Source organism: Punica granatum, chromosome 3 (assembly GCF_007655135.1).
Source record: "Punica granatum isolate Tunisia-2019 chromosome 3, ASM765513v2, whole genome shotgun sequence".
Lineage (NCBI taxonomy): Eukaryota > Viridiplantae > Streptophyta > Magnoliopsida > Myrtales > Lythraceae > Punica > Punica granatum.
The window spans coordinates 33,255,496-33,283,080 of NC_045129.1; the positions used below are offsets into that span (position 1 = coordinate 33,255,496).

Genomic DNA, 27,585 nt, shown 5'->3' on the forward strand with positions numbered 1-27,585 from the left:
CTCCTGGGGCTACTCAGCCCACATTTACGAGAGCATACTGCCTCGATACATTCTTCGGAAGCCCATTGAGACTTTCAGCCCTTGGAAAGAGAAAGCAAAGTGGCCCATGTTTATGTTCAACACAAGACCCGGCAACAGTACTAACCCATGCGAGGTCCCACACTGGTTCTTCTTCGAGTCCATCGAACGCCAGAATGAAGATGACATTGTTACGACTTACAGTAGAGCAGCCAAGCATGGGCTCGGCCCTTGCTCACTCGGCGGGAGCCATTCTGCAGATCATATCAACAGACTTCAGGTTTTCTCTCCCGCAAAAACACGCCTTGAGGTAAACTAGCAATCGCTGAATTCATCTCTCCATGAAATCAAAATTCTTTTATGCCAATCGTTAATACGAGTTTGGTTTCGAGGATCAATATGAAGCGACTATGAAAGGTGGGGTGGGACCTGGTTCTCGAAACCAAGGATGATATACCGATCCAATCCCAGCTCTATATTTCGATCCGCTTCACAAATTTTAGTCGAAACAACTTCAACCTTAAGTGCGTTAGCCCCAGCTTAATCTTTTGAGTTTTCTGTTAACCCCGTTTAATGTACCTTCCTATTAAAGGAGATCCAAAACTGGACTTTGCAGACAGCAATTTTCCGCTATCTCCCCACTCATAACATGAGGCTCCGACGAAACTGATCCTATACATAGAGGAGGTTACCGATACCAGAGGCTATGATAATATAACTTAAGTGTTTGATATAATTGTAGATCGATCATTATTATGTTAATGACAGGCATTTGTTTTCTGGTTCATGCATATCATTTTCACAGGCAGGAAGAACAGAGTGCTGTGATGTATTATCAATAGCAGAGAAGAATACCACAACGGTCAGAATCAGGCCTTGCATGGAAGCTGAAGAGATTGCATAGCACCATATCTATACATATACAGATAGAGATAAACAGTAGAGATATTTGCTCTTTTATGTCTCTTTTTTATTTTTTTTCTTTTTTGCTGGGCAAAAGTAATCATAGCAATACAATCAATTAAGAGTAGAGGCTTCCAAAATCTATCTAAATCAAATTGCAAGGGAGCGGTAGTTTCTAATCTGAAATGAAATTTCTCCCAATAGTGCTCCAAAATCCTCTTAAAAGTCAGACAATGAAGACAAAGACAACACAAATTCCAGTTGAACAGTTCCATTCAAGTCGACGAATCAAAGCCTATAGTGATCCCGGACTACCTGAGGGAACACAAACTGTGTCTATTCATTCAATGTATAAATACCTGCTGTGTCTTCCAGGGTGAAACTGATTTTGACTTTCCTAACTGCAGCCGGTCACTTTTGGGTCTCTATTGGACTCCGATCCAGCGAGCATAATCAACCCATCTGCAATAGTTACGACGATGTCAATGGCTAGCCACTAGAATAGGGCAAGCTAGAATACACTATTAACAATATCTCAAAGGTTTTATGGAGGGTCTCACAGAAGAGAGCCAAGGAATGTATTTCCAGTCCGAACGGCAAAACAAAGAGCACTCAGCATAAGCTTGTGCTGGTGCAGCAATGGCTCCAGAACTCGCTGCTCGATTACACCAGCTACCACTTGGTACCTACACAAACACGACAGTCATATATTTTCTTAGATAAGCTTGGCCATAAAATTAAGTTCTAAAGGAAGCCTGGATTTCTATGTATCTACTAAAAATTGACAAATAAGATGAATGAAAACTTTATCAGGAAATGGAAAGAGTGTGCATGTACTACCAGAAGGGGAGATGGACAATGCTTCGTAGGAAAAGTGGTTAATATGAATCAAAGAAACGAGGACTGGTGGCCATAAAAGAAGAATAGATACCTGAGGTTACTGGAAACAGCCATGTACACACCATAGGCTGCACTGGTGGATAGTATGGGAACATTTTCCACTTCACCTGCTGAAGATTTATCGACAACCTTCCTTGCATTAATTAAGGCATTTGTCACTGCCGTCCCAACCTGAACCAGAAGAAAATAGAACAGTGTCATAAACAGCACGACGCCGATTCAGAGGTGATTGTAGGAAAGCAAACACATGCAAACTGTTTGCCATCTTATATGGTACCAAACAACCAGAACATTTACTCGGTAGAGTTCACTGCTATTAAACCTATCCAGGTAGATACAGATAATACTTGCATTCATTCATCCCATTAATCTGCAACATTGTTCTGAACCAGTATCATGTGTTAGTTCATCCAGAAACCTTGTAGAGAATAATTGATGCTGCTTCAAAGAGAGGACACGGTTTTCAATCTTAAGGAGAGACTTCTAATGCTGATCTTATTCATGCATCCTTAACAAGAACACTACTAAAGGAGTTATAATTTGGCATGGATGGGGATGAGTCCGCCGACAAAAATGGAGCAGGATTAGAGCAGTGCTAAAATCTACTGCAAACATCTAAGTAGAGGATCTCTGGGAAAAGAAATGGAAACTTACCAATGATGAGGTGGTCCCAACAGCAAAAAGCTTTGCTCCATTACGCTACATAAAACCAACAGATATAATGTGAGACGTGTATCTATATCTTCTGATTTGGAGTAAAATGTAAAGTGCCCACGAAGAACAAGCAGAGAAACTCACCGCTATAGCACCCAGCCTCTGTGCAAGTGAATACGAGGTTCCACGGAGAGCAATCTGCAAAAAACCTGAGATACATCAGTATCCGTGGGCCGGAGGAATTCAAAACCTCTAAAGAATATTCAAATTACTGCAACGAAAGAAATTAACCTGAAATGCATTGTCAGGGCAGTTATGGAAGAACTTTGCAATGGATCCAGCATTCTAGAGCAATCAGCAAAAGAGAAATAAAGTAAGTGACTCGGAGGAATCTCAACGGCAAACCGAAGCAACAAAAGATGACGGAATGATAGAAGAAAAGAAGAATGCAAGCCTAGGAAGATCAACGGTAGGGAGACGGTAGAAGGAGATAAACAAGCATGAAATCTGCAATTACCGCCATTACCTGAGAAAAGAAAAACCCAAGTAAATGTATCACTGGAAAGTGAAGATGCCAAAGCTAAATCCCATGGATCTTCTAGTTGCACTCCGCAGAAGAAAGGCGATCTTCTCCTGATGAAGCACTTTCATAACATTCAAAATAAACCAACCATATATTTATCCACACACTGAAACCTGAAGATCTCAACCCCCTTAATGGATTCCAATGCAGAATGCCATTTCGCAAAGTAACATTTAGCACATGGACATTAATAATTTACGAATGGGTGCAGGGCATTTCGATGATGATATGCGTATCACACGAGTTGAGCTGACAGGCAGGCAACAATGGCTAGAATACATCAGGACCATGCTAATGCACGCATTAAAGAAAACCATAGACCGTACCACATCTGCGAACACGATCTCCAGCTCCTTGAAGAAATTCTCTCGGCGGCGCTCATACTCTGCAGCAGTCTACAGTCAAACCAGAAATGTACATTATGATATGAACCGGAGACGATTAATTCACCCAACAGTTGACAGAGGAGCTAACAGACCTTCGTGAAGATCCCAACGCCACATTCCATGGCGACCTTTGCTAAGAACAGATCATCAGCGAGCAGCCTCTCTTTGAATCCGCCGAACTGCATCAGCCACCGGAGCATCGGGGACTTCTCCAGCTCGAAGAACCTCGAAACCACCGATCCGGGGATCCTCCCGGCCTGGATCGCGGCCGCCAGGTCCTTCGGCAGGCTCTCCAGAGGCCGATCGGCCTCCGCGAGCACCATGAGCGCCTCCTTCCTGTTATTATCGGCGCCGCCGTCATGATCTCCGCCGCCTCCGCCACCGGAGGAGCCGCGGTTGCCGTTCCCGCCGCCGCCTGCGGTAGCGTATGGCACGACCAGCGATTGGAGGTTGCGAGTGCTGCACAGAATCAAAGGAGCAGCTGAGGAGAAAACAGAGGTGGCGGTTGGGGACAGAGAGAGCCGGAGGTGGGACGAGAGAGGCGGCGGGGCCGACGCGGAGGCTCCGGGGAGGCAGAGAAGGGTAACGGAGGGAACGTGTAGAGAGAAGGAAGGGGCGAGGAAGCAGGTGGCGAGAGCCATTTTCGGTGTCGGGAGCTTGGCAACTCGCGGCAGCGTACGGTGGCGAGTGCTAAATACGCGCTCCCCCTCGCTCTCTGTCGGACGGGTCGAGCTGGGGAGTGCGAGTCCGATACTCTCTGCCACGTCGACTGGTGCACCCGGGTGGATCCACATTGACTTCTCTTTATATACTTGACGAACACCACCAGCTTCAACCTTAATAAGTGGCTGCCACGCGCCGCTGATGAAAGAAAATCTATGGGCGATTAAGGGATAATTTTATCGTATAACATGTTATTTTAAAATTTTTCATCACATAGCATATATCATTATAATTATACTAAATTGCACGATATTTTAAAGTTTTTTCTCGACATAGCATGAAATACAATAATTTCATCGTATGGCACAAAATTTCAAAAATAATTTCATAGCATAGCACGATATTAGTTTTCCGTCAATGACCTAACGGAGATCTGACGTGACCGTGTATGGCTGGGAGGAACGAAGGTGGGCCAAAAATGTTGGTCATGTCAGATCTCCGCTAGGTCATTGACGAAAAATTAACATCATACTATGCCATGAATTTTTTTGATATTTTACATTACAAGACAAATGATCTATAGAAATAAAAATTAGATATATTTAATTATTTTATTTCTTAATCTATACTTTTAAAAATAAATAAGATATATTTCTCTATATATTTTGTTATTTATCTCTAAATCATTGCTTTCCAAGACAAATAAAATTGTCTCGCTATATTATAGTATTTATCTCTAATACAATTAATTAAAATAATTATTAACGTAGGTATGAGAAGTGGAGACTAATTTATATGCTTTTAAAATGTATCAACATATAAAGACTAATATAGAGTTGCTAAATTGAATTTGAAAATTTTATTTTTTGAAGGTAAAAATTTTATTGGTTAAAAATAAAATAATAATGTAATTCGTGAATTTTACTTTATTTATTTCAATTTTCACTCTTTCATTCTCTTTTTTTTCCTAAGAACCATTTCTCGTGTGCGTGTATATATATATTCTTTATTCTGTCTTTTCTTTAGTGCAAGTATTTTTTTGTCATGCTTTTCTTCTTGATTCTTTATGCTCCTCATCATATCTCTCTTCTCATTCTCTACTTAAATTCGACAACCACTTACCCAATAAATTTCAGCGACCATTAGAATTTCTAGTTTTTTCGCTCGACCAACAAATTATTTACAAAAATTATATCCGAAATTATCCGATATAATTTCAAATAGAAGTCTATAAAAAATTTGTCTTTAAAAAGATAAACTCTCATAAAATAATTTATTGGAATAAATATTATTATTTTATAGGTTACCTATATATAAAACTTAAAAATACAAAATATTAATGATCTATTTAGAATAGAAATTTTATCACTAAAGTATAATAAATAATAAAAGTCGTAAATTTAGACAAGTAAGGAATATTGGTGCATTGGATTTAAGAAATACTTTCATTTATTTTTAGAGGCAAATCATTTGTTTCTAATTGAACTAATTAGAAGCAAATAAAAATTTGTTTAAATTTTGTATCTAAAGATCTATAGAAACAACACTGATCAATTAATTTATTTGTCTCCAAAGGTTATAGAGGCGTATAAATGGCCTATAGAGACATGTAATGCCGTTTCAATAGCTCATTTGTGTCATATAGTGAAATTATTGCGTTTCGTATTGTGTCGTGAAAAAATTAAAAAAATATCGTGCAATTTAATTAAATTATGACGATATTTTCCATGTGGTGAAAATTTTCAAAATATCGTGTTGTACGGTGAAATTAACCTGGCGATGAATACGATCGTTTTTTTTTAATTAGTAGTAGAATTTTATTGAAAATCAAACATAATATAAATACGGCAATCCAATGTAAATACGATCATTTTAAGTATGGCTGTTGGTTATGTAACAAAAAATAAATATAAATATATATATCTATACATTATAAAGAGAGCGATCCCCCTGGCGTAACTTTTATTTTTCTAAATTACCCATAACACATTGTGTTTAATTAATTATAACACTAGGATAAAATGATATTTTTATTAGTTAACTACCTACCCCATTATCTCACTTTTTTTTTCTCGTTTTCTTTTCTCAAAAAATACTCTAAATCATCTTATCTTCAAAAAAAAAAAGTCCATTCCTTAATGAAGCCGTTACTACTTTCATTTTTCATTTCATCAATTTTCATTATTCTAAAATTTTTATTTAAATTCATTATATTTGTACCGAACAAATTTAAACAATTTTTTGTTTGAACTTAAAATTATATAATTCTATACAATTTCTTCTGAGGTAATTATGCTATAAACATATTGTGTGAACATAAAATGATGACATAACCGTATATAACACGAGCATGAATTACGTGCAGCATTACATGAAGTAAAAACATCAACTTTAAATATAGAGTATTCTATCATATTATTATTATTATTTCATTAATTATCACCTTTTAAATAATATTATAACTCTCTATGACAATATAAATTAAAAAAAATTAAAAGTATGTACACTCTCGTGAATAGTAAGGACACAACATCTACTACATAAATAAATATATATATATTCATCAGGGGAAAAATAACCATTGAAAAAAGAATTTATAGTAGATTATCAAATTAATAACACGTATTTTGTCATAAAACAATCACTTTTCTGTGTATATGAGATAATTCTTTCTTATTATCGTGGATAACCAAACGTGATCCGAGAGAGTGTATAGACAACCAAACTTTAGTATGGGTCTTTCGGTTTATTTTTCGGTTACAAATTTAATAATTGTTATTTTATATTTCCTTTTTAGCTTCTTGAGATGTAAAGATAAGAATCAAATTTTCATAATCAATTTCACCTAACATTTCCTCAAATGATGATACAATTATTAATCAACCTAAACTATTGTGAGTCATCCTTAGATTTTAGTAAATTACCAATTTTTAAAACGTCATTCGGCCGGAGCAAATATTGACTTTTCCAACGAAGAGAAAAGAGAACTTAAAGGAGAAACAAAAAGGATACAGAAGTTGATTTGTTCCCCAAAAAGAAAAGGGGTGATGATCAAATAATATAATATATGACTTTATGAATTGGTGCGAGAATAAGGAGGAACAAGAATCTGTTGACGAACTTCATATTCACAGAATACATTATATATTTATATTCTTCTAAAAAGAATTATTTGAATAATAAAAAACAAAAATCTAAAAAATATATAAACTAATGGTGGGAGAAAATTTGGGAGAGAAATATTTGGGAATCGAAAAGAATTAATAGGAGAGGAATCCAAGAAAGAAGAGTAAAAAATGACTCAATGGAAGAGAGAATAAATTTAATATAATAGGTAGTTTACGTGACAGATTCTCCTCGCACGAAAAAGCTCGTGAGGCAGCTCCTCCTTGCTTGAACGAAAAACTTTCATGAGAGTAATCTGAATTACATAATATATGGATATATGTTAGGGTATTAATTAATAGAGACTATGGCGAATAATTGGGATTTGTGAAAAAAGCGAGGGAAAAAAAAGAGAACTATTTTGGGTTGGTGAAGAGAAAAAAAAAAGAAAAGATTGACAAAAAATTAGAAAAATTGTTTTTTGCTAGGGAAATTCATTTTCCATTGAATATCTCTATTTTTAAAATTGTCCCTTTTTTCCTGCGGAAAAGAAAATTTGTTCCTGTTTTTTTTTTGAATAATTATGTAACTACACTATTTGATAGAGAATTCGACCAAGCCGATCTGGATGGTCTAGCATAGTCAATTATTATAAGGGCTTTAAATTTATACATGTACTTTTTCTTTCTAAATTCTATCCACTGAATCTTGCAAAAGTAGAGATGTTATATAACTAACTAGATATTTCACAAACAACGTCTTACAAAATTGTCACTTCTATCTACTTTCACATTATGTGAATCGGAGGATTTAGCATAGCTCTAAATTACAAACTAACTTTTTCACACTATAATAGTAGATTATCGAACTAATGAGGTATACAAGACTCTTCTTGTAACATGGGTATATTCTAGTATATATAAAAGAGATTTCTTTCTCATATTCATAAAAAAAAAAGTTTTCTTTCTTATTATTATCATTATTTTAAGTGCAACCCAACAGATCGTGGGACCTAAAATCAATTTTTAATAGTTTATTTAGCAAAGTTAAAATATTTGAGTTGATCGAAGGTTTCACCATTTTTCCAAATAAAAAAAAAACTTGAAATAAATTTTTGCTTAAAATTCCTCTTGCAAGCTTTATGTAAAGTTACATTATAATTAATTTTATTAAGATATCTTTTTTTAAATAATTATCTAGCTAATCTATTTTATTTTTTTTGTGATATCTTGGATTTGCAATAAATTAAATCAATTCTGAAAAATCGTTTTTTGGGCCTAATCAAGCTGAATTTTCTAAAGAAGAAAGAAAATTAACTTAGGTAACAAAAAGCTTTAGGGGCCTCGAGCAAAAGCTTTAGCCACCTTGTGGTTGAGCAGCTCATGTGGGTATCAAGTAAACAAAGATACTCGAGACATAAAAATTATACTAGTAAATAATAACTTATAAAAAAAGACCTTTTTATTTAACTTTCGTTTACCCATATTGTGCATACTAAATATATTTCAAGTAATAAAAACCATTGAGTTAAAATTTAAATTATAATATATTAATATTAATCAAAACTATCAATTAACCTCTCATTTTGACCCTCCTAACTCTCTCACATCTCTTCTTTTCCACACCTTTCTTTTTTTCTCTGTTCTCTTTCATCTGTAATTCTTTTTTTCTTTTTGCTCGTTCCTACTTTTCCCATGAAGTATTTGTATTTGATTTATTTATTTTCACATAAGTAATGTTTTTATAGTTGAATATCAATTTCATGTATTATCTAAGTAAACTGATAAAAGTCATTACCGCATGTACTGCGTGTAAAACTCTAGTTATTATAGTGATAAGGAAAATAGTTTGTCCAATTTACCCCTCAAAGAATGATAAAATTAAGTGTAAAATGTAAAGATTTCCCTTTAAATTCAGTGAAATGGTACTCCACCCTATTTGTTTGAAAAATGCGCATTTAATCAGAGTTGACCAGTTTGATCAAATCTATATCTTTTGTAAAAATTACAAATTAAGTCATAACTTTTAGATTTATTTTTTTAAGGCCCTACAATTACTTATTATTGAATGAAGCTGCCAATTTACATAAAAGTTTTCTATAAGGCCCTTCATATATTTTAAATATTTTCTTTAGTTTAAGAAATTAAAAAAGAATAAGAAATAGTTACCAAAAAAAAAATTGAATGCATCAAACAAAGAAGAGAAATAAAGGAGCAAAGGGCGGCGGAGGTCCGCTACCGTCCATCAGAGGGTGTCGGAGACCTCGTCAAGCAGGTCGTGGCTCATGCAACACTGTCGAGGCTCTCTCTCTCTCTCTCTTTCTCTCCTCAACTATTTTTACTATATTTTTGTTTTATTTTTTTCATTTTTCATATGTCAAGTTAAAGGATTTTTTTAATAAAAATAAGAAGGGCCTGATATGAAAAATTTATGTGAACTGTTGCCCTTATTAAGTAATATATATAACATGGCCTTAAGAAGAAGAAACCAAAATATTATGACCTAACTGTTATTTTTGCAAAAAATTAAAGATTTGGTCAAACCGGTCAATTTAGGTGAAGTGCATATTTTTCAAATAAATAGGATTAAGTGCCATTTCACCAAACCTCAATGAGGTTTTTGTATTTTTATCCTAAAATTAATTAATAGCATTAGATTAAAGAACGAAATAGTAATTTAGATTTTTGTATACCTATCCACTTCTCAACTCCATCAATTCTTTTTCCATTCTCTTTTCTCTCTACCTTGCCGTTAATTCTTTCTTCATTCTCTTATTTCTTTATCCCATCTATTAATTTCTTCTCTTTTTCTTTTGATGACCTAGGTCTAATCCCGAGGCTCTATGAACCCTCAACCTCACATGGAACTGGATGTGTACTGTGCACAACAGTACTCGTATAGGGGGTGGCCTCCAAAGGTTGTATTCATTACTGGATGGGATTAACCATGCGGCCTCCTGGGAGGCAAGTTATACTCAACCACCTATGCTAATAAACAATCATTTTTTATTTCTCTATGGAAAATCTTTATATATTCGAAAATGATGAAAAAATAATTAATTATATCATAGCATTTCAAGGAGAGTGAGAATTTCTATTTTTGTAGTGATCATCTCATTTATGTTTTTTTTTTATGTATATTCGGAAGCCCATCAAGTTCCAATCCAATTCGAGTCAGGTCAGCCCATTAAAAGGGTAAAACTTTCATAGCATTGATTTTTTTTATTCACAATACTCGAATTTGAAATATTACTTAAGGTAAACAAATGTCGAACCCCTTAAACTAATTCATATTGGTATTTCTGTTCTTTGCAATATTATGATAAGTTCTACTCTAATGAATAAAGGAATTCGCTACACTTCCATTTTTAGCTTTGCCCGCAGGAAAGAAACTGGAATCGTTTATGGGCCAATTCCTTTGGAGCGACATGATCGATTTCGGGTGAAAATCGTCTTGAAGTTTAGCTCAGGAGAGCAGTGTGGGACACGCGCTCAGTCAGTCGCGTGAAAATTGTTTACAAGCCCTGTTGGGATCCGAGTGGGGCTTCAATCGTTAGATGATGCCGTCAGTCAACCTTGCTTTTGGAAAATTTACATATTCAACCCCCATTTTCTTAGGTTCTTCCATTTTGACCCTCGAAAGATTTAATTTAAAATTCATACTCGATCAGAAGGGTAGACGCATCACGATCACCCCCCCAATCAGATGTGAAAGGTGTTGGGAATTGGTGTATGCCCTAGAGGCAATCTATAATCAGTTTTGTAATATGATATCTATTTCATTATAAAACGAGGCATATCTGTTATTGTGTAGATTGCGCTAAATATGATTTTACACAATAATGTCCTTGGAATAGTAGGTTCAATAGGCATCAAGTGTGACTTGATTGTGAGATCCTATAATTACTGAACATTATTCCTAAATGTCCATAGTCAAAGTATTATCGTTAATTAGGACAACGGTAATACGGTTAGACTAGTGTGAGTGTTGATTGATGACCAAATCTCATAGGTCATGGATATGGAGATATCAAATCACACCACATGTATACATTAAGAGTAATGTGTATTGGACTGACCCGCCATGAGATTGCTACATGGGTTGTTACGTGACTGTCATTAGCATATCTCAAAGTAACTATAGTGTAATGGTCCTTTGACTTGAGGTCACCATGGATTCCTACGTGTAATGTCGTATATTTTGATACTGTCAAACGCCACCGTAACTGGTTGGTTATAAAGATAGTTATTGGGTATGCCACAAAGCATGGAAAAGAATGTGAGTGACCAAGATAGGATTTGTCCCTCCTACGAAACGGGAGCGATATCTCACGGCCACTTGGTGGTTAAGTCTAAAAGTGTATGCATACCCAAATGAGTCGATATAATGATATCGAGCTCATTTGCTCTGATAGACTTACCCGGTAAATCAAGAAAGAGAGATATTAAGCCATACAAGGATGTCATCGACCATGCCTTGGGCTCAATGGAGATATAGATGACAATGGATTATATTACACGGTAATATAGGTCACGATGTTCGTCGAGAAATTGACTTTCCGATTACTTGAGTAACAGTGATGCATTGCTAGATGCCGCTCACTGTTTGTAATATTAAAATAGAGATTTCGATATTACTATCAACGTAATTGGGAACCTACAGGGTCACACACTACGACTAACTTGACGAGATATTTTGAAACAACAAAATTGTCTAATAAAGATTAGATGATTTATGGTGCGACCGATTAATCGGATATTTAATGAGATTAAATTTGCCGATTAATTAGACCCGATTTATTAGATTTAATGGTGTGCTAAGTGGTTATTTTTATGGAACCACTTGGAGCCAATTATAGAAAGAAACATGGGCCAATTGTATGATAACACTTAGCTATACACATGGACTAATTAAATGATGTCACCTAGACTTACACATGTCACTTGGAGCCTTGATTCTCCTTAATCCCACATCGGTGGGGCTTTGAATTTGTCTTCCCCATATTGCTTATAAAAGGGGCAGCATGCATGTTTAGATATAAGAGATATATATACATGTATATGGGTGTACGTGTATAAGTGTAAGGAAATTCAAGTTGAATTGTTCAATTTGAATTAATCCTACTAGTCTAATAAATTTCGGGTGTCGCATCGGGGTGTTTCTTTCGAGTGTTGGTCGCTAGCACCGCCGATCTCGAAAACTCGTCGACAAAGTCGGTGTGGATACCAGTAGAGGCGTCACGCGTGGGGCGCTCGGTCGACAACTTTAAATATTCCAGGTACGCTTTTATTTACTCTTACTCTTCTAGTAGGTCTTGGAATTAGTTTCACGGGTAAGAAATTTTGAATTTCTGTTCCTTTTTACGCTTCCGTTAGCCCCGTGGAACTAGCAATTGGTATCAGAGCCTAGCTAGTTAGAATCTGAGTAGATAATAGCATAAAATATGATTTTATGCTTGGTACTGGTATGATTATGTTTGATATTTGCGGTGCATGACTGTTAGACATGGACTATGTCCTAGTTGTGTTAGTATAATAGTTATGCGTTTGGACTATTATGTAATTGTTACATAATAGTGTATGGTGAGATCGATTAAATGTTAATCAAATCCCTCAAAATATTAAGTCCATATCCTTCCACCGTGTAACGCTCGTCAAGACCAAGATCGATGAGTGTGTAGACCTTGCCTTCGCAGGATGCCCTTATCTATCCTAGTAAGACGTTGTGTTTACCAGTGGGTCGGACTTAACTGAGCAAGCCTAATAGGATTAGGAGTTCAGAGGCATGTAGTTGGGCATCGATCTATAAGATAGATTTGAATAAGGAATTATTCACTCAACTAATCAAGAGTTGCATGTGATGCAATTGGGAAAGTGAGTTCCCTACCTAAATAGCCAGTTCTGGGTGAATCAGCCCTCGCTGACTCAGAGCTTGGTGAGATATGGATCTTGAGCTACTATGAGAATGATATTCTCTGAATCAATGTTGAGGGTCATTGATTTGATATAAATAGTGGGAGCAATATTTATAAAGTCCTCATTAAATATTGATGTGTCATAATACTTATTTTGTATATTTCTATGGTAGTTACCATGGCAGGGAGCACTTCTAGTACTTTCTGTTTGCGATCCGTCCTTGATAAGGACAAACTGTCAGGGAATAATTTCCTTGGTTGGTATCGAAACTTGAGAATTGTTCTCACCCAAGAAAAGAAACTATATGTCTTAGAGCAACCTCTTCTTGCGCCACCACCTGACGATGCCCCCCAAGCTGAGAAAGATGCTTATAGTAAGCATCATGATGATGCCGTAAACGTCGGATGTCTCATGTTAGTCACCATGGACTCGGAGCTTCAGAAGCAACATGAGAACATGAAGGCGTACGATATGATCGTGCATCTCAGGCAGCTCTATCAAGAGCAGGCCCGACATGAGAGATTCGAGATCTCTAAAGCACTTTTTCAGGCAAGGTTGACTGAGGGTAGCCCGGTGGGTCTTCATGTACTCAAGATGATTGGGTACGTCGAGACTCTGGGAAGACTGGGATTTCCTCTGGGTCAAGAGTTGGCCACAGATTTAGTCCTACAGTCGCTGCCCAGCAGTTATAGTCAGTTCATCATGAGCTATAATATAAATGACTACAATAAACCATTGCCTGAACTGCTTAACATGTTGAGAACAGCTGAGCATGATATCAGTAAGGGGACGTCTGTTCTAATGGTCCAGGGGACCAAAAGAAAGGGCAAGGGCAAGAGTAAAGGCCAGAGGGCTAAAGGTGCATCCAAGTATGACTTGGGTGCGTTGAAGCCTAAAGCCAAGGTGGCAAAGAATGATTACTGCTTCCATTGTGGCAACACTGGACATTGGAAGCGGAATTGTAAGGTATACCTAGAGGAGTTGAAGAAGAAGAAGGGAAGTGAGACTTCTACTTCAGGTATCCATGTTATAGAGATCAATGTATCTACTACTTCTACATCTTGGGTATTAGATACCGGGTGTGGTGCTCATATTTGTGGAAATATGCAGGACCTAAAGAACAGTAGATCGTTGGCAAAGGGCGAGGTGGACCTACGAGTTGGAAATGGAGCAAGAGTTGCTACATTAACTGTAGGGACTTATCACTTAGTTTTGCCTACTGGGCTAGTATTAGATCTTAACGACTGTTATTATGTACCTGCTATTAGTAGAAACATAATATCTGTTTCTTGTTTGGACAAGAAGGGATTTTGTTTCACTATCAAGAACAAGTGTTGTTCTATGTACATGAATGATGTATATTATGGTAGTGCACATTTAAGTAATGGTCTGTATGTTCTTGATCTAGATACGCCTATTTATAATGTGGAAACCAAACGGCTCAAATCTAATGATTCGAACCCGACTTACCTCTGGCATTGTCGTTTAGGCCATATTAGCGAGAATCGCATCTCTAGACTCCATAAGGATGGATTACTGGACTCGTTTGATTTAGAATCGATCGAGACATGCGAACCTTGCTTAATGGGGAAAATGACTAAGGCCCCTTTTACCGGAAAAGGTGAGCGAGCTAGTGATCATCTGGCTCTCATACATACTGATGTATGTGGACCAGTGAACAAGCTTGCTAGAGGTGGGTATCTCTACTTCATTACATTTACTGATGATTTCAGTAGATTTGGATATGTGTATTTGATGAAACACAAATCTGAATCCTTTGAAAAGTTCAAAGAATTTAAGAATGAAGTGGAGAATCAGTTAGGTAAGAGCATTAAAGTTCTTCGATCAGATCGAGGAGGTGAATATTTGAGCTATGAGTTTGCTGACTATCTTAAACAGTGTGGGATTTTATCTCAACTGACTCCACCTGGAACACCACAGTGGAATGGTGTAGCTGAGAGGAGGAATCGAACTTTATTAGATATGGTTCGATCTTTGATGAGTCATGCAAACTTACCTGACTCCTTCTGGGGATATGCTCTACAGACAGCTGCTCTCATATTAAACAATGCTCCGTCGAAATCAGTTGAAAGGACACCATATGAGATGTGGTATGGGAAGCGTCCCAAGATGTCTTTTCTAAAAATATGGGGTTGCGAAGCTTATGTGAAGAGATTGTCTTCGGATAAGCTTGGCCCTAAATCGGACAAATGTTACTTTGTGGGGTATCCTAAGGAAACTCGAGGATACTATTTCTATAATCCCATCGAGGGCAAAGTGTTTGTCGCTCGAACTGCGGTATTCCTTGAGAAAGAGTTTCTCTTCAAAGGAACTAGTGGGAGGAAATTAGAACTTGGGGAAGTTCTACCACAAAATGACATTGACCAATCGACGGGCGATGTTGCAGAACAAGTACCACAAGTTGTTGTGGCACAATCTTCTACACAGGTGACACGGGAGCCTCGTTGGTCTAGTAGGATACGTCATGAGCCCGAGAGATATGGATTTCTCGTGACTCAAGACAATGACGTATTGCTCATAGATAATGATGAGCCTACAACCTATGCGGAAGCCGTAATAGGCCCTGACTCTGAGAAATGGCTGGAGGCCATGAGATCTGAGATGGAGTCCATGTACACTAACCAAGTATGGACTTTGGTTGATCCACCTGAATGGGCAAAACCCATTGGGTGTAAGTGGGTCTTCAAGAAGAAGACTGATATGGACGGTAATGTGATTACCTTTAAGGGCCGACTTGTGGCAAAAGGTTTCAAACAAGTTCATGGTGTTAACTATGACGAAACTTTTTCCCCGGTGGCTATGCTTAAATCCATAAGGATCTTGCTTGCAATTGCAGCTTATTATGATTATGAGATCTGGCAAATGGATGTCAAAACTGCTTTCCTGAACGGGAAGCTCCTCGAGGATGTGTATATGACACAACCTGAGGGTTTTGTCGATCCACATAGTGCCGGAAAGGTTTGTAAGCTACAACGGTCTATTTATGGGCTGAAGCAAGCTTCCAGGAGCTGGAATCTTCGTTTTGATGATGCAATCAAAGAGTTTGGTTTCATTAAGAATGAAGATGAACCCTGTGTTTACAAGAAGGTTAGTGGGAGCGTAGTGATCTTCTTGGTGTTGTATGTAGACGACATACTTCTGATCGGAAATGACATTCCTTCCTTACAGTCTGTGAAGACTTGGTTGGGAAGGTGTTTCTCTATGAAGGACTTAGGCGAAGCTACCTATCAAGATCTATAGAGATAGATCTAGGAGACTCAAGATCTATAGAGATAGTGCATACATAGATAACTGCTTGGCCTAAGTCAGAGTGCATACATAGATAAAGTGCTTCGGCGTTTTAGCATGCATGATTCTAAGAAAGGGTCGCTGCCTATGTTACATGGCATAAGCCTTTCGAAGGCTCAGAGTCCTTCTACTCGAGAGGAGAGGGACCGCATGAATAGGATTCCATATGCGTCAGCTATTGGATCCATCATGTATGCTATGTTATGCACTCGATCAGATGTCTCGTATGCTTTGAGTATGACGAGTCGATACCAATCAGATCCAGGTGAAAGACACTGGATTGCAGTAAAGAACATCCTTAAGTACTTACGAAGGACTAAGGAGATGTTTTTGGTATATGGAGGCGAAGAAGAGCTCGTTGTAAGAGGTTACACCGATGCTAGCTTCCAGACCGATAAGGACGACAGTAGATCGCAGTCAGGGTATGTGTTCTGCCTGAATGGAGGTGCTGTGAGTTGGAAGAGTTCCAAACAGGAGACAGTAGCCGATTCTACCACAGAGGCCGAGTATATTGCTGCCTCTAACGCTGCAAAAGAGGCCGTTTGGATCAAGAAGTTCGTGACAGAACTTGTTGTGGTTCCTAGCATCGCAGACCCAGTGGATCTCTATTGTGACAACAATGGAGCCATTGCGCAACCTAAGGAACCCAGGTCTCACCAGCGATCCAAACATATACTCAGGCGCTTCCATCTCATTCGCGAGATCATCGACAGAGGAGATGTGAAGATATGCAGAATACCAACAGATGAGAATCTCGCAGATCCACTTACGAAGCCTCTTGTGCAGCGCAAGCACGAGGCTCACACTAGATCTATTGGCATAAGACATGTGCCAGATTGGCTCTAGTGCAAGTGGGAGATTGTTGGGAATTGGTGTATGCCCTAGAGGCAATCTATAATCAGTTTTGTAATATGATATCTATTTCATTATAAAACGAGGCATATCTGTTATTGTGTAGATTGCGCTAAATATGATTTTACACAATAATGTCCTTGGAATAGTAGGTTCAATAGGCATCAAGTGTGACTTGATTGTGAGATCCTATAATTACTGAACATTATTCCTAAATGTCCATAGTCAAAGTATTATCGTCAATTAGGACAACGGTAATACGGTTAGACTAGTGTGAGTGTTGATTGATGACCAAATCTCATAGGTCATGGATATGGAGATATCAAATCACACCACATGTATACATTAAGAGTAATGTGTATTGGACTGACCCGCCATGAGATTGCTACATGGGTTGTTACGTGACTGTCATTAGCATATCTCAAAGTAACTATAGTGTAATGGTCCTTTGACTTGAGGTCACCATGGATTCCTACGTGTAATGTCGTATATTTTGATACTGTCAAATGCCACCGTAACTGGTTGGTTATAAAGATAGTTATTGGGTATGCCACAAAGCATGGAAAAGAATGTGAGTGACCAAGATAGGATTTGTCCCTCCTACGAAACGGGAGCGATATCTCACGGCCACTTGGTGGTTAAGTCTAAAAGTGTATGCATACCCAAATGAGTCGATATAATGATATCGAGCTCATTTGCTCTGATAGACTTACCCGGTAAATCAAGAAAGAGAGATATTAAGCCATACAAGGATGTCATCGACCATGCCTTGGGCTCAATGGAGATATAGAGGACAATGGATTATATTACACGGTAATATAGGTCACGAGGTTCGTCGAGAAATTGACTTTCCGATTACTTGAGTAACAGTGATGCATTGCTAGATGCCGCTCACTGTTTGTAATATTAAAATAGAGATTTCGATATTACTATCAACGTAATTGGGAACCTACAGGGTCACACACTACGACTAACTTGACGAGATATTTTGAAACAACAAAATTGTCTAATAAAGATTAGATGATTTATGGTGCGACCGATTAATCGGATATTTAATGAGATTAAATTTGCCGATTAATTAGACCCGATTTATTAGATTTAATGGTGTGCTAAGTGGTTATTTTTATGGAACCACTTGGAGCCAATTATAGAAAGAAACATGGGCCAATTGTATGATAACACTTAGCTATACACATGGACTAATTAAATGATGTCACCTAGACTTACACATGTCACTTGGAGCCTTGATTCTCCTTAATCCCACATCGGTGGGGCTTTGAATTTGTCTTCCCCATATTGCTTATAAAAGGGGCAGCATGCATGTTTAGATATAAGAGATATATATACATGTATATGGGTGTACGTGTATAAGTGTAAGGAAATTCAAGTTGAATTGTTCAATTTGAATTAATCCTACTAGTCTAATAAATTTCGGGTGTCGCATCGGGGTGTTTCTTTCGAGTGTTGGTCGCTAGCACCGCCGATCTCGAAAACTCGTCGACAAAGTCGGTGTGGATACCAGTAGAGGCGTCACGCGTGGGACGCTCGGTCGACAACTTTAAATATTCCAGGTACGCTTTTATTTACTCTTACTCTTCTAGTAGGTCTTGGAATTAGTTTTACGGGTAAGAAATTTTGAATTTCTGTTCCTTTTTACGCTTCCGTTAGCCCCGTGGAACTAGCAAAAGGTTGTTCTAATATATCATATAGTGAAAAAGCAAATCTCTCAAAAAATGATTTGACGGTTGGAGTAGATTTTTCAAACTCGTACGTAGCTCTTAATTTCAATTAAGACTCACATTTGTTCTAGTGTATCGCTCCAACCATGTAAGATTTATATTTTGACTACCTAAGCCAACTCGTTATTTTGATATTTTGAAATGTGTATCCATGTGTTATTATTCATGCACGTAACATGTGGAAATATTGAAAAATCGAAGAAAGTTTGGGTAGAAAAAAATGCATGCAGCAACATTCCTCATCGATTTAGAATCAAGAGATTTTGGATTTAATTTTCATTGTTGAGACTTTTCGCTCTTTATTTTCCCTTCTAGAGGTCTATCAATTAGGTCGGTAAGCTCCTCTTATAAAATAAAATAAAATAAAATAAAATGAAGATATTGTCTTCTTTTTTTTTTTTAATCTTTGAGGTATATGTATAGCATGTCTACTATTAATTGGAGAAGAATTTTGGTTTGTTACTTTGATATGAGGCATTCTATAAATAATTAAGGGGGCATGTTATTTTGCGTCACGACATCTCAGAATCATTCTATCAATACTTTGATATTGATGTAACTAGGTGTCATCATCCTATCATTCAATTTATGAATCTATTATTGATTATTAATTTGGTGACATGCAGATAAAGAATTGATTTTATGTTTTGCACGAACAAGTTCCATAAATATAGCGTGATGGAGACATTCGATATATATTTAGGAATCTGCTGGAAGACATCATAAAATCGTCCCCTTAGCTCTTTTAGAAACTCATCTGCAAACGGCCTTACTCACCGCATCATTCCTCGATCTATCATGGCGTAAATATGTTTGCACATGTGCATGTTCTTCCTCGCCAGTCGTCTGGACCATGACCAACCACGACCAACCACGACCTAATTCGTGTTTCCAATTTTCTCTCGTTTTAAATTTCATATTATTTTCCCATTGTGGACAGGGATTAAAAAAAAAAACAGAGAGAGAGCTGCTTTTGTCGTGACAAAATATCGCCCATGCCTTTCAAATACGCAAAATTATTAAGGCAGGGTCAACCTGTCTCCTTTAGATCAGTTTGTGGTCGGTTTGAAAGGAATGTTATGAAGTGACCCGAGTAGTGGAGTCTTCAGCCAAAGCGAAAAGGTGGTGTCGGTTTGGTGATCCATCGTGAAAAAACGAGTGATATAGTCCAAAGGTGTTTTTTTTTTTTTTTAGACAAAAAGGTGAAAATTTATTATGCATCATAAAATCTTTTTCAAGTCAAATTTTCATTTGGGAAGATAGAATTTCGAAACATTTTCTTATTTAGAAGCGTGCTGACACATTATAAATATTATTAGGAATTTCGTATAGACAAAAGTTGTGACATAGGTTTTAGAGACATTTATATGTCGCATTTACATGGCCTGGACTGCCCGGAACTATAATTCCATCACGTACCAATTAATCAAAATTCATGAACAACAAGCATGCTACATATACACGGATCGACTGGCTTCTGCGGAAAGACTTGCTCGAGGTAGCGCGCTGTATCTGGTGGATGGGCATCTATCATCGGCCTCTCGGGCACTACCCACCGGCCGTCTTTGCTCCTGACCATCCCTTTGTTCTCGACCTGCCACCAGTTTGGCGGTATGTCATACTTGGTTTTCAGGAAATCGCAGCTCTTATTAACGAGCGCGATGTCCCTTTTGGTTGCCAGATGAAATTTCCATCCCTTCCCGTGGTAGCCATCGACCAAATGTAAGAGCGCCTCGAGGTTGTGTACGCAAACAGGGTCATTGGTGGGCTTCAGGAACGGCGAATGCCTGTGGTCTAGGGCGAGCTCCAACCCAACGTGAGCGTAGCTCCATGGAAACGAGATCATGTTCTCTAATTGCCTCTGGAGTTCCGCATTCTTCTCATTCGCGAAGAGACCTGGTACTGTCGGGACCTTGTCATGCACGTTGATCACCCTGAGCACCTTTATCCCGAGCTCATCGCACCGCTCTTTGAACCTGAGGTTGCCCACTCGAGGGCCGGATAATGAAAAGACCGTGATCGGGATTCTTCTAGCTGAGTCCCCGTCCTGAACAATGTTCAGTCCCATCTCTGCTATATCATAGGCACTCAATAGTGCAAGGGCTGCTCCCAGGCTATGACCGGTGATCGTGATGCTGATCTCTTCTCCTCTATAGTATTCGATGAGCCTCCTTATTTCGGCCAATACTTGTTCGCGAGCCGAGAACGAGCAATACTGGCAACTCTTCTCCTTCTTGGTGTAAAGGTCGTAGAACCCGGCCTCGATCTTGACTGTTGGATCGTCCCTAAAGTGCGCGGGATGGAGGATGTCTTTAAGATCGCAGAGCCATTCGAGGTACGTCACGGTGCCTCTCCACGCAATCACGATATCTCGCCTTCCAAGCCGCCTAATCTCCTCCTCATTGGTCGCGACGGCTATATAGCCCATCCAATTCGCGTGCTTGCTCCACACTTTGCTCAGCCTCGAGTGCTGGAAAAAGTTGGGCAGGTTAATGTTTGAGGTGGCGTAGAGGTACCGGCTCACCTGATATCCTCGATCCGCCATGCCGAGCTTCTCAAAGAACTGTGCTCCACGGTGCTTGCACGTGCCACAGTATTTAGAGTGCGGGTCGAAGTCGAAGGAGTCGTAACATGCCTGCGCGAATTCCCCATAGCGGATGATCTCCCGCCGGAGATGGGAGTTCATCGGGTCAAGAAGGCCATCCCAATTATCAGATCCGTGAATCTGTCTCCACACTTCACATAGGGGGCGTTCATCTTCATGAACAAAGGCGGCAGCGTCGTCGTGGTCCTCTAAGTTGAGAACACGATCACTAAGGTGAACATATGAGCATTTGATGGGAAGAGATATGGACTTGGATGGAAAGGGTGTGTGCCTAAGAAGTGGGAATTTGATTGTTGATGAATTTTGATTGTGCTGCCTAGGCAATGGAAATTGGGCTAACGCGGTGCTCTTAGAGTTGATGTTTGGAGAATATAGTAGCATAGAAGCCATAGGAGGGTTCGAGAATACTTGATCAGTACGCACAATGGCAATCTGCGTGTGTGTAGCTTTATAGCGAAAGTAATGTGTAAGTGAAAGTAAAAGGTTGAAATTAATTGCGTATTCCACGAAAGGGAATTTATTGTACGAATTGGCTTGCTCAACGGGTAATCTCGCTCCCACTTGGTGTCCGTGTTTTAAATTCAGTTCTTAACTGTTTAGAGTTTTTGTTATTAGGCGATATTTCCGGAATTTCTATGTCCCACCTTATTGCTCTTTAATTTTCTTGGTTCTTTGGCCCCGTTAACTTTAAAAAAAAAAAAAGTAAAAAGTTGAAATGAAAATTCACATTTTGGGTAATTTCTAGTTGCTTCTTCCCATTAAAAACTCGAAAAAGAAAATGTCCATTTGCTTTCTCTGGTTTCTCAGTAAATAGAAGAAGCTACAAACGGAGATTTCATTTATTCATTGGGTTTGAAATGTGGCAGTTTTTTTCTCAGTGGCAGTTAGGATAGTTCTTTTGCCTGCTGACGGTTAAGTATGGACGTTGAACTGGAACCACCCGCCCCGGCGGGTGGTGACCGGCCTTCTGCTGCCTCCGATGACTCTTCTTCTTTTGGAGAAAGTGGAATGACTCTCTCCAGAAGACGCTTGTCGGACGAAGAAGCGTCCCAAGATGGATGGTTCTCGGATCCCTTTTGAGGGAGAAGCACTGTTTGGGAAGACTGTGATTCACACCAAGGAAATTCCAAACCCTTCTCAGGGGAGGGTCTATTAAGGCAATCAGATGGCACTGACGTGGAGGTTAATGGGGGACTGGCTCCAACCAAACGGTCATATAGGGAAGCTAACTTTTGTGCGGATTGAATATAGGGAAGCTAACTTTTGTGCGGATTGAACGGCGAGAAGGACTCTGTAGATACCCCTTCGTCTTCATTTCTGTTGGCATCCACCTTTTGCATTAGGATTGCTGCTTTTCGGCGATATTGTTGGACTTCCATACCCCGCCTTTATTATTCGTAATTTGTTCGCGTGGAAGAATAGAGAAGAGGATTATGCAAGTCTGTCCGTCAGCCTCTTATTTTGTATGTAACGTAAGGAAATATATTATTGGACTTTTCTTGATATTGACATCTCTCCTCCATTTTTTATACCTTAGTTCTTACGAGGAATTTGTGAGAGAAAATATTATTGGGACATTATTAGGCATGATTCATGTCCGTACGCGACAAATAACATGTATGTAATGCGGATGTATATAGACATATGTACACTATATATTATGCAATTTCTCTCTTGATTTCAGAGTCGCGTAGTGGCATATTTCGACCTTATTAGGAACATCCGCAGCTAATTCAAACGCTTGAACAAGGGTCCCGAAATCTGCTAGAAATGATAAAATAGATTGATGTTGAGCGGTTGTTCCCGCTTCGTAAATATCACGATTAATCTCGATTACCTTAGTCGTATATTTTCCTTCGATTGTCGGGAATGAATCGAATATCTGAGCGCGATTGGAATGTATACCTTCCTTGCCGTCATCCCGTTCCCACCGGCAAAAAAAAAAATAAAGGAGCCTTTTTTTCCGAATAGATTAGAAAGTTTCACACACAAGGGAATAATAATGGTGTGGGTCTCTCATGTTGCGGCCTATATGAATGCTAATTTGATGATGCCTCAACTAATACTTTTGCTTTTGACATCATATGGGTAAACGCTGTGGACATCTCTTATCCCCGTGATCTCACTGACATGCCGAAAGAGAGAGCATAAAGTCATCAACCAACCTCTGTGATATTGTGATGTCGTCTTTCGAGACAAGATAGTGTATCGTGTCGCTGTACGCTTTTACTTTATAATCAAAAAAATTTTAAATTCGATTTTCGTATTAAAAATATCTATATATAAAATTTTTATTTCATTGCATTATTAATTATTTTCCATGTCGGTCGTTTTTTGTGATCGGTGCAATAAAATACTTCAGACAATGATTCGGCCACCGCCTGCATTTAAGATATTTTGTCGCCAACTGGCACTCTTTTTCCCCTTCTGATTAATAATTATAAAAGTTTTTCTTTTTCAAAAGATTTTCGTATGGATGGGGCCTTGCCCTTATCAAGAATGGTCGATCGATCTTCTCGCGTGGATGGGTCCGGCTGGGGCCCAAGCCCTCCAAAAGTGTCCATTAGGCCTCTTCATGGGAGACCCAAGACTTGGTGCAAGCGTCTATATGGATGCAGTGAAATATATCCTTATTATAAAAATCAAAAGATTCATGTTCGATTATCGCTAGCGAAACTTTTCTTGTTCCTTCATTTACCTTTCATGTATCCATCTGGAGGATGGTAGTGTTGCAGTTAAAAAACTATAGGCATAGACAACTACACGGTTGTTTACAAAGCATAACCGCACGTGAATCGTTATGATGTGGATGCGGTTTTTAAGCGTGCCACGGACACGGTTTTAAATACAAAACCACGGATAAAAAACCGCAATGCATTCTTTATATATCTTTACATTTAATTTAGATTCATTTCCTAATTCCTTGTTTAAATCCAATGGAAAGCTACCTTGATTTCTTAGCTTATTCAATAAAAAAAATCCATATATTAGGGAGATAAGATTTAGATTTAGGAAAAATTTTCGCCTGATTCTTTAGATTTCATGTGGCTATGGATTTTTAGGATAAATTTGCTTATTATAAATATAATTCACGGAGTCGTACGCTGCAGTGTGAATAATGACAATTTCTTAGTATGAACCATGATATCCATAAAATTCAATTGAGCCTCATTAATCCGGTCGAGCTGGGTCCAATCATTATCACTTTTAAAAAGTGCTGTGAAAATTGGGGGAATACTGGGGGTGATTTTATAACATTGAGAAAATATGATTCTCATAGTATATTTGCATCGTATTTGCACAAGTTGCCATCCCTATTTTAACCGGGCCATTATTGTTATTATAATAATTAATACTAGGGAACATGCCCACGCTTCGCCATGGATACACTAATTCCCTCGAATAATTTATTAGATAGATGCAATATTAAGAAATTATTATTTTTATGGCCGCTTATTTATATATGATTATAATACTTTAAAACAATAGGTTTGAAATGTTTATAGGTCTTCTCGTGCAAATAAAGGTATAAAATTATTACTTGTAATTCAAAAGGCAAGTGTATGATATCTCATTATGCTTTGCCTAAATTTATATTTATATTTATAAAGCTATGTTCTATATTATTAGATCATTTTCTTAATGGATATTATTAGGATATTGAAATATATAAAAATAATATGTCTAATAAAATACTTGTGATATATCAACCATTATTATATAATAAGGATGCATATTGAAAAGTATATGGTACTCAAAATAACTTTCAAACATCAATTACTATAACAAAAGTATCAAATGAACTAAAAAAAACCTCCACTATATTTAAAAAATCTTATTAACTCTCAAGAAACCACATATATAATCACTTATTAATTCATTGAAAAAGAAATAAAAAAGTCCCTCTCTCTTAATATCTTAAACTTAGATTAGCCTAGAACATATATTTCGGTAAGAAAAGGAAAAAAGACTTGAAGTTACCCTTATCGAACCACTTCCCTTTTTATAAACACATATATCATTATAATTTTATTTATGACATTAAATCAATCGTTATTTTTTGTCATTATTATTATGATATATTCTTTAATGATTTTTTATATTACCACGCATTGCACATAGAGCGTCGGTTGTGAGTCCTATGATTGGAGATTCATGATTATGAGAGATTTATTCCTTAGTGGGTTGACCTTGTTGGAAATCTAAATTAATCGGATCTAGGACGTTTGAATATTAAATGGTACACACCAAGAAAAAAATCACAAATAAAAAGAGACTATATAAATTGGTGAGTAATTGTTGAACCTAAAAATTGGTGGGGAATTGAAATAGACTTTTTTATCAACATGGGTTGGTTTTAGGTGACTCGGTGCTTGTTATCTTTAGGTAAGACATCGGATACAACTTTTATGAATGAAGAAAATTCACGATCAAGAAAGGTTTATGCCTTAGTGGATCGATTTTACTCGAATCTAGATTAATTGGGCATATTAAATTTCGGAATATGATGTGGTACGTACTAATGTAGTACAAGACGTACCAAATCAGTACCTTGAGAAAAACAGATTCTGACGACCCTGTCTCGAGGGAAACGGTCTCTAAAACACAACTCATTGCCTTAGGCTATGAAAAGACGTAATTTAGGCCGAATTCGATCATTTAGGCTCTCAAGCGGATAATTTTATGTTATTTGGATGTTTTTGCAATTTTAGAAAAAAATTATTTCTTTTGTGTAATTTAGGCATTTTTAATCCTATTTAAGCGATGTAAATCCTAGGGCTAAAAAAATATTTTGATCATTCAATAAAGTTTGGAGTTACCGTGCTCTTTCGCCCATTCTCGGATTCGATTTGAGTTGAATGCCAATTTCCTAGGAATTCGAAGAATCAATAGGGGATTGAAGGTCGTAGTTTTGGTATTCTATAGAATCAACGAATCTATGACAAGTTGTTCGCGCATATGCTATGTCACGTACACACCGGGAAAAAAAGGGATATGTATAATTAAATTTAATAAAAATTGAGATTTATAAAAAGAAGAGGATGGGGGTGCAGATGGGAAAAACCCACACACTCTCCCCATGGGTTCGAAAGGGACCTGTTATATATATATATATATAGAAGATAGATAGATAGATAGAAGATTGTACATGCATTAAAATTAGTTTTCTGCTTGTGCCGTTGCACGACTTTATCTTCGTGTGTCTCATCTCTAATATTAAAAGGTGCATTGTAGATGTTAATATGAATATGGTTACTTATTTATGTGCTGTTTTGCGGGTTCGCAGAAGAAAATCGGATTTATACATATGTTTCAACTATAATTAAGAAGCATTATCTTGTAGTGAGGCATTAAGAATTAACAGCCTAAATTTTATTTCGAATATATACATATGTTTCCTTCCACGTAGAATTTTAAGCTCCTCATATAATTTTTATCTCTTTATATAATTTCCATTTTTTAAAATTACTTAGCTTAATTAATTTAAGTAGCTACTAACTCATTTCATTTTCATTTTTTTCATATTAATTATTTCTAAACAATTAAATATTATCGGTCTCTCATAAAAAATTAAAATGGATTGACAAATAAAATAATCAATTATTATATATATATATATATATATTAATCGACGAGGGATAAAATTTTATGTTCTTCTTTCTAAATATTTTCCCTCTCATGCGTTAAATAAAGAATCTCAATCCAAGAAAACATATACGTTCCTTTGTTTTTGGCGATAAGAGGGGAGAAAGATGAATACACCTTATCCTACTATGGAAAGCCAACTGGAATTTTGGATATTTACCCCATATTGAGTTGGATCGGCTCGACTGAATTAGTCAGAACCCAATTGAATTTTTGAATATCAAGATGCATACAAAAAAAAAGTAATAATATGAGATAAAATTACAAAAACAACGAGATTCTCTTTAAATTGTGTGATTACTTTGAG

The 27,585-nt window shown here is 37.4% G+C and overlaps 2 protein-coding genes and 1 long non-coding RNA gene across 3 annotated transcripts; 1 reads left to right on the top strand and 2 right to left on the bottom strand.

Moving 5' to 3' along the window:
• Positions 1-202: 202 nt before the first annotated feature.
• LOC116201214 lies at positions 203-1,142 on the top strand. The gene is made up of 2 exons (XR_004155841.1): positions 203-328; positions 824-1,142. It is a non-coding gene; the product is annotated as an uncharacterized LOC116201214 (long non-coding RNA).
• Positions 967-4,246, bottom strand: LOC116201213 (protein RETICULATA-RELATED 4, chloroplastic-like). The gene is given in 9 exon segments (XM_031532354.1): positions 967-1,383; positions 1,482-1,607; positions 1,853-1,992; positions 2,476-2,520; positions 2,620-2,673; positions 2,767-2,867; positions 2,944-3,001; positions 3,385-3,453; positions 3,537-4,246. Coding segments are annotated over 9 exon segments (1,332 nt in total). The 5' UTR covers positions 4,239-4,246; the 3' UTR covers positions 967-1,346.
• A 16,077-nt stretch (positions 4,247-20,323) lies between these two features.
• LOC116201824 (phospholipase A1-Igamma3, chloroplastic-like) lies at positions 20,324-22,100 on the bottom strand. Its single transcript, XM_031533240.1, has one exon. The coding sequence runs from the start codon at positions 22,020-22,022 to the stop codon at positions 20,454-20,456; it is 1,569 nt and encodes a 522-aa protein (XP_031389100.1). The 5' UTR covers positions 22,023-22,100; the 3' UTR covers positions 20,324-20,453.
• Positions 22,101-27,585: the final 5,485 nt, after the last annotated feature.